The 13,174-nt window shown below is 42.7% G+C and overlaps 1 protein-coding gene across 2 annotated transcripts in view; it reads right to left on the bottom strand.

Moving 5' to 3' along the window:
• Positions 1-9,772: 9,772 nt before the first annotated feature.
• The window catches only part of AAK1 (AP2 associated kinase 1), a 205,708-nt gene continuing 202,306 nt past the window's right edge, over positions 9,773-13,174 (bottom strand). The window contains exon 16 of one of the 2 annotated variants that reach the window (XM_075346165.1): positions 9,773-11,926. In XM_075346165.1, the coding sequence (XP_075202280.1) occupies positions 10,899-11,926 (1,028 nt within the window). In that variant the 3' untranslated portion in view covers positions 9,773-10,898. The remainder of the gene's footprint in view (positions 11,927-13,174) is intronic. The other variant, XM_075346164.1, reaches the window with a different exon arrangement.

The following is a 13,174-nucleotide window of genomic DNA, read 5'->3' as shown; positions in this document are numbered from 1 at the left end:
CTATGAAAAAAGGCCAAGAAAGCAAAAAATCTGCAGGGGCATGTAAACTTTTGAGCACAACTGTAAATGGGTATGGGATATGTGCCTGTATATAAAGGGCTATCTGGGGGCTCATGCTGCATATAAGGGGATAGGTGAGGGCTTATGCTGTATAGAGGAGGCTATGTTGGAGCTCATACTGTATATAGGGAGGACATTTGAAGGCTACTGTATATTGAGCGTTATGTGGGAGCTTATACTGTATGTAGAGAGGCTGTGTTGGTTCATGCTGTATATAAGGAGCTATATGGGGGCTCATACTGTATATAGAGGCTATGTGGGGCTCACACTATATACAGTGTGAGCCCCACAGCCTCTATATACAGTAGGAGCCCCCTTATATAGAGAGGCTATGTAGGGGTGCATACTGTATATAGAGCAGGTATATGGGGTTTTCATACTGTGTATAGAGTTCAATGTGAGGGCTCGTAATGTATAGAGGGGGGCCATGTGAGAGCTCATTCTGTATAGGGGACTGTGTGGTGGCTCACACTATATATGGGGACTGTTTGGGGGCTACACTGTATATACAATTATACACTATATGGGGGGGGGGGGTGACAGCATACTTAATTCTGCTCAATATTAAGTAATACTTACAATCAATATTATAAAATTAATTATAACATTAATATCGAGCAGAAGTAATTTGAGCCTGTTGGTTCGGCTATACACACAAGTCACGGTCTCATGTGGCCCCTCGGGAATGCAGATTGCCCTTCCTTGCAGTTGAGGAAAAATGCACCAAAACCGCACAATTCAGCAGGGTCCTTAGTTGCGCAGAACAGTTTTCATGAAATCACATCCACTTTGCTTAAATATATGAACAGCAAGTCGCTATGTACATTGCAGTCCATATGTTAATTTCTTGTAACGTTTCATTTAGCACTTTTTTGGCAGGTTACGAGGCATACCTTCCTGATAATGACATCAAATGCATGTAGCCCGAGGCTTGGTGCCAATAACTTCAAGATATTTCAGGATAGAAGTGATTTTCATTTTTCAAATCGATGTTTTAAACCTTCTTCTGCGAGTGTGTAGTGCCCATGAATGAGACGGCAATTTTTCTCCCATTCAATTGCATGGCCAAGGACTCAACACCTTCAAATCATGATCAGAATAAGTGACAGTAGTTAATCAGATATTGAGTTGGCTGTCCACGACTAGAACTAATGGCCTACCCCCAGAATAGGTTATTAATATGAAAGCGGAGGGGTCCGACACCCACCAAACAGCCGACTCGGCACTGGCCAGATGCAAGCAATGTACTGAACACCGCAGATCTGTAAGTTTGGTAGCGAAGGGTGCCATATGTTGGACTCCTAACTATCTAATAGTGATGATATTTTAATGATAGGCCATAAATATTAAAGGGGTTATCTCAAGCTCATTAAATATCCTCTTGATCGTCCAAAACTGAGGGATATAATTTTTTTTAGTGTACAGTTCACAGACTAGGTATCTCACCACCATGTGGTCCCAGCCTGACTGGTTTGTTTGTACTGCTCTGAAGCTTGTCAGATTGTGGGATCCAACCAACCAACCGCAGCACCCTTCGCTTCTCCCATGCTGCACAGAGGCAAAACTGCCCCTACTTACAGTAAGGCCCCCTTCACACGTCAGTGATTCCGGTAAGTATGATGTCCGTTTTCATATGTACCAAAGACACGGACATATGCATATTAACCCCTTCAGCCCCCGGGCACTTTGTTTTTGCGTTTTTGTTTTTTGCTCCCCTTCTTCCGAGAGCCGTAATTTTTCCGTCAATCTTGCCATGTAAGGGCTTGTTTTTTGCGGGACGAGTTGTACTTTTAAATGAAACCATAAGTTTTACCATATAGTGTACTGGAAAACGGCAAAAAAATTCCAAGTGCGGAAAAATTGCAAAAAAAGTGATCGTACAATAGTTTTTGGGATATTTTATTCACTGTGTTCACTATATGGTAAAACTGAGGTATCTATGTGATGCCTCAGGTCGGTGCGAGTTTGTAGACACCAAACATGTATAGGTTTACTTGTATCTAAGGGGTTAAAAAAAATTCACAAGCTTGTCCAAAAAACGTGGCGCACGTTTTGCGCCATTTTCTAAAACCCGTAGCGTTCTCATTTTTCAGGATCTGAGGCTCAATGATGGCTTATTTTTTGCGTCTTGACCTGACGTTTTAACGGTACCATTTTTGCGCAGATGCTACGTTTTGATCGCCTGTTATTGCATTTTGCGCAAAATTTGCGGCGACCAAAAAACGTAATTTTGGCGTTTGGAATTTTTTTGCCGCTACGCAGTTTACTGATCAGATTCATTGATTTTATATTTTGATAGATCGGGCATTTCTGAACATGGCGATACCAAATGTGTGTATTTTTCATTTTTTAACCCTTTAATTTTCAATGGGGTGAAAGGGGGTGATTTGAACTTTTAGGTTTTTTTTATTTTTTTTAATTTTTTAAAAATTTTTTTACTTTTTTTTGTTATTTTACTAGTCCCCCTAGGGGGCTATAGCGATCAGCAATCTGATCCCTTTGCACTATCTGCAGATCTCAGCTACAGAGCTGAGAACTGCAGATTTGCTGCTTTACTTTCAATGCCGGCTGCATTCCGGCATTGAGAGGAAGTGAGTCATGTTAGCTACAGGCGTCATCACATGACCCTGTGCTACCATGGCAACCGCCGAAAGTCACGTGATCATGTCACGTGACTTCCGGCGGGGGCGGGGTAAGTGACTCATGGCGGCGCCCATATACATATCGCTGCCAAGATTTTGGCAGCGAAATGTAAGGGGTTAATGGCCGCGGGTGGAAGAGATTCCACCCGCGGCTAGCAGGCACACGTCAGCTGTTGATAACAGCTATGTGCGCGGATCGCCGCCGCCTGCCGGCGGCAGGGGGCGGGGCTTACCGGCACACGATCCATGATGTACCCAGTACGTCATGGGTCGTTAAGGGGTTAATGGGTCTGTGCACACAAGTGGTTTCACAAGGACTGTGTGGCCATAAGCATGTCCATGTATCCTGCATGGAGACAAGTCCATCTTTCTCCGGCAGCACTGATGTCACACAGACCACACAGTGGTGACCCGTACCGGAGAAAACATTTCTTTGAAATAAAATTAATTTCTATACTCCCTTGTATCCAGCACTGCTCTCTTCGATGCTGCTGTTACTTGCTTTTGGGTCCCGCTCATTATGCTCATGAATATTCACTGCACCACGGACCCAGAAGCAGCAGCACCATGAACAAGTCAGTATAGACGTTCATGCGATCCGTGCGCTATCTGGATGTCACACAGATAGCACGGGGACTGCACACGTGTGCCACAATCATGGCACATGGATGGGCCATATGCAACATGGCCATGCAAAACAAAAATGTTTTTCACAGACATGTGAAGGGGGCCTTATAGAGGGAGCACAGTTTGGACTAGTAGAGCGATCATGCCCCTGCTCAGAACTATCAGTCTTCAGGAGCTCACTGCCCCCCTGCTTCAGAGCATTCTTAAAAAGGTGCATCTGGAGACAACACCGTTTAATCACCAGGAAATCCCTTTAAAGAAGCCCACTATATACAAGGTAACCGAGTAAAGAAAAACAAGGAGGCAGAAATGTCTAGTCAGATGTTTATTCTGTTTTGCCCCTTAAATACAGGGGAGCAGCACTTTACGTTGGTACACCAAAACAGATGCATCTTCTGGCTCCATGTTGTGCAGCCACTTGCCATGGGCACCACGTCACAAAAGCATTGAGTACACCATGGGTATGTGTCAGGGCGTTCTGCCAGTGCCTAATAAATACCTACACCTGAATGTACAGTACAAGCTGATCAAATTACAGGCCATACGTCTGGTCACAATATAGATTGGTCCATGCTGGGAACACTGGTTTTTCTTGGTGATACTCGTTGGTGGCATGGGTCCTCTTTTTTTCACACTGTTGTGATCCGAACGTACGTTGTGACCTACAGACAGCGAATGGAGAACCTGTAATGTGACGGATCTAGCCGGATGAGAATTCAGCACATATATCTACTGATCAGTGGGATGAGCACCGTTATTCTTCTCAAAACACGTTAAAAAATCAAGACTATCATTTTACTCCAAATTATTTTTTTCCTGAAGAAATATCACTAATTATGTTTTCAGAAAAGTAGCATGAGCGTGCACTACCATGCTTGGGTGTTCAGTATTCGTTAAGAGCAATGGACACTCGGATGGGCACAACTCAAGCACCTAAATATAATGGAAGTCAATGGAGGACTCAAGCATTATTCTGGAAGATTTCCCTAAAAAAATGTTTGAGGTCCCACATCGACGTCTATTATACTTGGAGTCGTGCCCATCCGAGCATACAACTGCTGTTAACAAGTACTGAACACTCGGGCATGGTAGCGCGCGCTCATCACGAACCATAATGTCACACATTTTTCCTACATCATGAAACAAGATCTACATTTTTGCATTTTGAAAACTGTCCAACAGGATAGAATTCATGAATTTAGCCTCTTTTTTTGGGTTCAAGTGTAGCCAAAAGGCCTATATCCCAACTTAAAGGGCTCTGTTCTAATGGCAAATGGTCTTTGTTTCTATGAGGTATGTAGCAGAAGTGAAAAGTAAATATGGAAAAAAAAAAAAGAGAAAAATGATAAACCATATGACCCAGGAATGGCTGATTGTCACGTTTCTTTAAAAAGGAGACAGTCAGCACACAATGATTTAAAAAACCATGCACAGATGCTTGATGCACCCTTCGCACGGCCCAATTGTACAGTGCATATCCCATTTACTTGTTCTCCATCTTTCTATACCACCTCAACCTTCTCTGACCGCTCCAACCTTATAGGAGACAGAGAAAGATGGAAGGAAAGCAAGTAGGCGGCCACGTCAAAGGTGCATGGGGCATCAGTGCTTGGTTTGATCAGTCATTATGTGCTGACAGTCCACTTCTCACATTTTAGGAAAAAAAAAAAAAAATAAAATTGGAAGATCATAAATAGATGGGTTCAATGTATGTTCAGCTAAGTAAATGTGGCCAATTATTGGTGGTATTAGGTACTCCAAGTTATTAAATTTGAGGCACTGCTCACTAGCTGACGGCGTGGGTGGGGGGGGGGGTTGGAGGGAAAGTGTTCAGCCATTAATCCATTAATTGGTGACCTAGAGAGCAACATGCCATTAACTGCTATAACTTGAAATATAAACGTCCAGAGGATTACCTGCTTCTGGGTTTGAGGCGGATTACTCAAATCACTGATCCCGGGAGGATGCCCATAAACATTAGGTAAATGCCAGTTCAACCAGATTGGTCAACCAGCTTATGGGGAGAACCAGACTTTCCTCAGACAGCAGGTAAAATGAGGATTGGGCATAATGGCTTTCAATATGCCTGATCCTTTGCTCCTACAGGTTTGCTAAACAAGCTTTAGTTTGGTATCTAAAGTGTATAGGCACCTTATGACCATACTGGCAGCGCCCAAAACAATTTGACAGCTCCTCAATTCCCTACGTGGTACCTTACCTAATATAAGTTGTCATTTTGTAGCTGTCACAAGTATTTTAAAGGCCCAGGCCAAAAGCACAGATGCACCTATAATTAGGCACTGAATAAAACGTGCGTAGTTTGTGACAACGCTGGAATGACTTTAAAGTCTTTGATTAAAACACAATTTCTTGTGACCCGATATTCATTGCAATTGGAATGTCCAACCTCCATAGTTTTTAAAAAGAACCAAAAATCCATGACAATTTTTCATAAAATGTCATTACAGCTTTCCATTGTTTTTATACAGCGCTCCAGATCCACTGTAAGTTATGTATTTAAAGATGCCCTCCCATGAAGTTTTTTTTCTATAAATATGTGCATGTATTATAGTGTTTATATTAGTATACTCACCACCGCTTTCTCCATGATCCAGTGCCATTCTGCTCCTTTTTTCAGTGACGTCACCGCTCTTCAGACTCTATGGGTCACATTGCGGTCTAAGTGGATTTTACAATGTAATTCTATGGAGCCTCAAAAAGAAGCTTTATAGACTTACATTGTAAAAGAAAATTCTAGCTCACGTATAAAGCCATACAGTCTGAAGAGAGGTAACATCAATGAGAACAGGAGCGCAACGGCACTGATTTACAGAAAAGAGGGTATAGGTGATTATATTATTACTCTCACAGTACAGCAACATATACACTGATCTAAATATAAAAAAAAAAAAAAAAACTAAAAATGGGAAGGCTTTGTGTTTTGTTTTGTTTTTTTAACAAAAAAACCCACAAAACAAAAGTTTGCCTCAAGCCACCACTAGAGGGAGCTCAGCAGCACACTGCATACACAGAGGTAAATAATAGAATTGTACACAGCAGGCTTCCTCCAATGGTGGAAAATGTTATCATTTAACTTTTTTTTTTATGCGGAGCATTTCAGGGTCTGTATCAGACACATCTTAAGCCGCTATAAAGATTAAACAAATTGATCACCACAAAATGATGGAATTAACAAGAGTCATGATGAGAAAAGCTGGATATTCTCTTTTTAGCAAATCAAAGTGAAAGTTACATAATATGATTCCAGTGCAGTAACCCACTTGGTATCTAGTGTTGCCCTTACAAATGATTCACATTGTGTAGGGGGGAAATAAATGATAGTCATTCGACCTACAAAATGGGTTTCCTCAAAAAGGGAAGATCCGCCCATAAGCATGAAACGCCAAAAGAAAGGAACCCTTGATGGTGAGATGATAGTCATTAGGGCTGGAGATCTAAAGTCCCTTGAATATTTCAAGATTAAAGTTTGCGCCAAACCAGCCAATCTTCTACTGTGTAAGGGGGGTCTTGACTTTTCACTAAAGAAGTATCTCGGGGAAAAGAAGGATCAGGCATGTTGAACGTCATCCCAATCATTTTCTTTCACGGAGCAATAAGTTCCTATCACATTTATCTGGTAGCGGTTTGCTCCATTTTTCCGATTGAAAACTCATGCACGCTCAGCTCAGCCGAGCATACTTATGAGAGGATGGAAAAGATGGAGGTTGGCGAAGCAACCGCTATCTAATGCATACGAGCCCTTTTCATGAAGGTAGGATTCAGAAGCGGTTTATCCACCATCAAAGCAAAGCAGGTGAACACAGTGTTCATACACAAAGGTGCTACCCTTATTACATCTGGTGTATAATGACAAAACATGGAGAGGTGGTCTACATTTATCACATCCCAGCTTGTATTTGAGACACAAGAGGTCAATTGGTCATGGTGGGATGTTCTCCGCCTTCTCTCTGCACTCACAAGGCCCGAGAGTTGAATAATGCGACCAGAGAATTTGGTGGATAAATCTACAAGATATTTTTTCCAACTGCTTTTAATGTGGGGGGGGGGGGAATAATACAATTAAAGTTAATAAAACCTAAGGCTGAGATGAGGGATTACTTCTATATTTCTAGGGCTGGTGGAGCAATGATCCTTAGGGAAATGCTGGAAGAGCACCACACCCCATTTATCAGATGGAAATCAGTCATCTCCATAAATAAGGCACCTCAAAATCTACGACTAAAGACAAACACCGACACATAAGGAAAAATCAACATATCACTAACACATGAATCTATGATTGAGATGACTTACAATAACATAATGCTGCTTTCATAAGGGGTAAATCCAAGAAGCGAGGGGTAAAGCAAATCTTCACCTACACATGTAGGAGGACATGGCGGAGGTGCAGATAGTTCACAAATCTTATGTAGTGACATTATTGTGACTTGCAGAGGTTCCTGATGAATTTGGAGAGATTCTGCATTTCGAAATGATAGCAAAAAAAAAAAAAAAGGGAAATGTTCTAATGCAATACAGGAACTGAGATCCCATAGACTTAAAGGGAATCTGTCACCAGGTTTTTGCTCCCCCATCTGAGCGCAGCATAATGTAGAGACTGAGACCCTGATTCCAGTGATGTGTCACTTACTGAGCTGTTTGCTGTCATTTTGATAAAATCAATGTTTTCTCTGCTGCACATCTAGCAGTTATACAGAGCTCATGAATATGCTGGACTACCTGCAGCACGCCAAGTAGTCCTGTAATGATAATCTGCTGATTAAACAGTGATCTTATCAAAGCCACACTAAGCAGCCCAGTAGGTGACATCGCTGGAATATCTGCCCCTACGTTATAATGCTCTCAGATTAGGAGGCAAAAACCTGGTGATGAACCTTAAAGGGAATCTATTTGTACTACAAGGCAATGGTAGGAGTGCTGGTATTATTATAACCTTTCAGTCTGCACAGGTTGCCAATCACTTGAATGGGAAAAAAAAACACTCACTCGTCAGGTGAAAATCTTATGTACTGCACAAAAGATAATCGCTCTCTACAGCACAGAAGTTTGTGTAAAAAGGACTCGTGCTGCTGAGAACAGCAGCAGCCTATATGTACTGAGCGATCTATCACAGATCATTCAATGTGCATATAGGCTGTCTGTGTACAGGCTACTAAACAACCGCTAATCAGTGAAGATTTGAGTCAGGTGATATAAACCTCTCTCTACACATCTCTGTATTGAATAGACTTAGGCCATGTGCCCACGGGCGCTCGTACCTGCGGATATATTCGCAGGTACGGCCACATGTTTCCCGCAGCTTCCCGCCGGCATCCGCAGCTATTTTTACCTGCGAGTTTCCAGCGGAATAGCTGCGGGAAACATGCGGACTTTCACGCGATTTACCTGCAGACGTCCCGGCCTCTATCTCCATAGCGGAGGGCCGGGATCTCCGCAAGTAAATCCGCATGAATAATTGACATGCAGTTAGGTACGGCTGAGGGATCTCCGCAGGAGATTCCGCAGCCGCACTTTCCGCAGCGTGGACACAGACACTCCCCATGTCCCATAGGGTAACATGAGGAGTGCCTGTACATGCTAGAACCTGCGGATTTATCTGGAAAATCCAGAAAAATCTGCAGGTTTTCCGCGGCAAACTACACAGCAAAAAGCTCCCGTGGGCACATGACCTAAGGGTCCAGTCACATGTAGCGACGCACCAACAATCCCACCAGCGATCCGACCTGGCAGGGATCCTTGGTGCGTCGCTACATGGTCGCTGGTGAGCTGTCAATCAGGCAGATCTCACCAGCGACTCGTAACGATGCTGCGCTTTGTAACCAGGGTAAATATCGGGTAACTAAGCAAAGCGCTTTGCTTGGTTACCCAATATATTTACCCTGGTTACCAGTGTACACCCCTTACAGGCTGCCTGTGCTAGCTCCCTGTATACGTAGCTAGGGTACACATCGGGTTACTAAGCAAAGCGCTTTGCTTAGTTACCCGATATTTACCCTGCTTACCAGCGTACGCTGCTTACACAGAGTCGGTGCTCGTTGGTCTCCCGCAATCAAACACGCCGATGCGTGCTGCACAGCAGGAGACCAACGAGCAAAAAAAGGTCCTGATCGTTTTTGTAACGATCAGCGACCTCGCATGCAGGGGCCCGCTCGCTGTTACGTGTCACACACAGCGACATCGCTGGCGAGGTCACTAATACGTCACAAAACCTGTGACGTTTCAGCGATATCGCTATGTGTGACGGGGTTTAATCTCAATATGGAGGCCACAGAGAGTTGACTTTGTCTTACACATCTAACTCCAGATGAACGCCTTTAAAGAGGATCAACGACTAGGATTTTCATATAGAAACTAAAGCCAGTGCTATACTGGCACTATCATGCTGATTCTATACATACATTTAGTTGCTAGATCAAATGTATAGTTTTTCAAATACAGGCAAGTAAAGTTTGTGAAATTCAATGTTATTTGATGATGGGTGCAACGGAATATCTAATAGGTGGGTCATATTTTGCTAGTTATTCCCGCCCGTCTGCCTGTCCTTCCTCCCGCTGTAATAACAGAGACAGGGGAAGGGAAAGGAAGGACAGGCAGGCAGGCGAGGGAATAACTAGGAAAATACGACCCACCTATTAAGATATTCTGCAACTTCTATCAAACAGTACATTTCAGAACCTTTACTTGCCTATATTTCATAAAGTATACATCTGATCTCACAACTAAAGGCATGTATAGAATCCGCATGATAGCGCCAGTATAGCACTGGCTTTAGTCTATATAGGAAAATTCTGGTGGTGTGTCCTCTTTAAAAGGGACTGTACAGGATTAGTAAAACATGGCTACTTACGGCAAAAAGAAAAAAAACAAAACAATTCCTTTCCATATTGAAACCACAATTCCGGGTTTTATGACCCCTACTAACAGTACCATAGGGATCAATGAGGTGGTTAGTTTGGGTCAAGAGACCCACAATCAGGCCGGGAGACTTGAGGCCATAATTTGTTAAAATATATCAGCATTACAGACATCTGAATGAGACTAATTCACTCCAAAAAGAGCTAAACTGCAATAGCGGACAACCTGTGCACAGGCGTAGTGCCATGTTTTATAATCCTGTACAATCCATTTAATGTGCTGATGCATAGGATAGGCCATCAATAATACATCAGTGGGGGTCCAATATTTGCAACTCCAATAATGCCTCATTTTTTTCATAATTTACACTGCTCCAACATGCACAACACTAATTTTAGTCTGGCTGTGCTTGGTTGGCAATGTGGCTTTGTCAGATCTATTGCATCAATAGCAAAAACTGGATAAACCCTTTAAGCAAAATCAGTCCATGTAATGGCTGACTCTGCAGTGAGTGGTGACAGGTGCACTTTAATGAAGAAATCCCTTTTTTGAAGAAGAAAATAAAAAAAAAAAACAAAAAAAAAAAAAAGGTATCAGAGCTGTGTATGGCAGAGAAAGGATTAATACATTAATAGGAAATGCACTGCAAAAAGGAGGAGAGATAGGATCTAAGGTAGAAGCGTCATCTGTACTCTATGGGTTTTGTCTTCCAGCCTTGGCAGGGAATGGAGCCAAGCCAAAGGGATCTGCACTTGCAATCTCTGAAGTTCTATAAGTCACTGGGGTGATGGGAACAGATCCGGCTACTGAGGCTTTTGCAGATGGAGACACTACTTTGTAAGCAGCAATGGGTTGTGCATCGACAGCCGGCCCTTCCTGAGGGCTGTAGTGTCGGGAATACTTAGACAAGGACTGGGGACGGAATGGCTTGGTTACCACAGTCCCAAACACAGTCTCTTGAGATGCCTCATGGCCAGGGATACTATGGTTTTCAGCACTGTGTGCCTCCTTGGATGCATTTAGATACAGAGCGGCTTCTGCTAACTCACTGCTTCTGCTGGAATGTGCATACAGGTTTCCAGTAGTGTATGAGGTCTTCAAGGAACTGCCGCCCACCTTCAAGTCAGTATTTCGGAATGTGGAATTTCCCACGGCCATCGCTTCTTTTACAAAATGAGGAGAAGTGGGGTCTTCAACACTAATCTTTCTTGTAAAAGGCGCTCGGAGGAACACATCAGGTTCCTCCAACTGGTTCAAAGAAGTAGAAGACTTCGCCAAGAATGGTGCATTGGTAAATATATCAGAATCATCTTTTGAAGTGATTGAATTCCTGAATGGCGCTGTGGCAAAGACATCTATATCTGTACCGAAGCCTCCTGCAGGCGTCTGGGCCATTCTTTCAGAAGGAGTGTAGATAGGGGTGCTCTGGATGAAAATGGGCTCCTCAGAATTGGGAAATGCACCATCCTTGCCTTTCTTACAACCTTCCTCTTCATCTGACTCCATTAAGAGAGGTCTGGAACCGCTGCAATCCAATAGGTCTGGCTCATGGTCAGTGCCTTCTCCTTCACTGCTGTGAAAGGAACTACAACTAGATGGACCTTTGGATGGACTGTCAAGTTTTAATTCTAGTTCAGAAGATAAGAGGCATGATGCCGTATTAGAACCTTTAAACATCCCATCATTTCCCATTTGGAAGGGCTGAGGAGCTTCTAGTACACCTGTAAATGGAGACAAAGGTTCAGAATTACTAATGCTTGATATCAATACTTGTAAAATTGGGACAAGGAACATCCATAACTCACATAATTTGCGGTCTAACAAGATCAAGATGGCACGGTGACAAAAATGACACTGCTATTAATGGACAAGTTTGGGTTCCTCCTCAGAAGGGGCAGAGGGGATAACCAAACTGCAAAGGCACAGCAAAAAACAAAAAAAAAAACCTCACATAATGGAATACATTGAGATGTAGGCCAAGAAACATGGCACTGATAAGGGCAAGTTTCATCTACTGCAAAGTGCTGATGATATCGCTTCCGGAAGAACCAGACTTTATACATGATACACAGTGAATCCCCCCCCCCCCCCGCCAAAAAAAAACAAACAAAAAACCAAACTGTGGGAATACTGCCTCCGATCTACTTCAGACCCCAATATAAAAAGATACTCTAATTCCTTAAATCCTATGTATATTCTGTCTTCTTTGAGAAGACTTTCCCTGCAGAAGACTACTTTTTACAGAATTTTTGGGTGGTTTCACTGTATATGATACAGTATGGAATTTCCAGAAGCTTTTAAAGTCCAAATCATAAGACATTTTATATGTTTGCAGGAGTTCATGTGGATTACACAGGAACCACTATGACACCTACATAACAGAGCTTACCTTGAAGACATGAATTGCAGGTAATATTTAGGAAGAGATTGTAAGAAATAAGTATGAAAAGATGAGAGGAGAGAAGAGAAATGGCTTGAAATCCTCAGGAAACTACACACCAGGTGGAAGCGTATTGCAAAGCAAAATCTCAGCTTTGTCTAGCGATATTTATCAATGTAAACTCACCTTTACCCAAAGATGTCCTAATATCACCCTGGAAAAATTTACATTAATGTATTTTGTAGTTAAAGGTAATCTCTCAGCAGGTTTTTGCTATGTAAACGGGGATCAGCATGATGTAGGGGCTGAGACCCTGATTCCAGTGATGTGTCCCTTACTAGGCTGTGTGCTGTTTCAATAAAAATCAGTACTTTATCAGCAGGAGATCATCACTATAGGTCTAGATGTTTTGTACCTCATAGCCAACTGCTCTGTGTAACCCCACCTCCATCACTGATTAGCAGCTTTCTACCTATACACAGTAAGCTGCCATTACGTGCTGTGTGCCGGGTTATACACAGCTCAGCATTCTAAAGTACTGCTAGACCTGAGAAATAAATGATTGCACCAAAATAACGGCATGAAGATC

The sequence above is a fragment of the Anomaloglossus baeobatrachus genome, chromosome 4, assembly GCF_048569485.1.
Source record: "Anomaloglossus baeobatrachus isolate aAnoBae1 chromosome 4, aAnoBae1.hap1, whole genome shotgun sequence".
Taxonomy (NCBI): domain Eukaryota; kingdom Metazoa; phylum Chordata; class Amphibia; order Anura; family Aromobatidae; genus Anomaloglossus; species Anomaloglossus baeobatrachus.
This window is presented reverse-complemented; position numbering and strand designations above follow the sequence as displayed.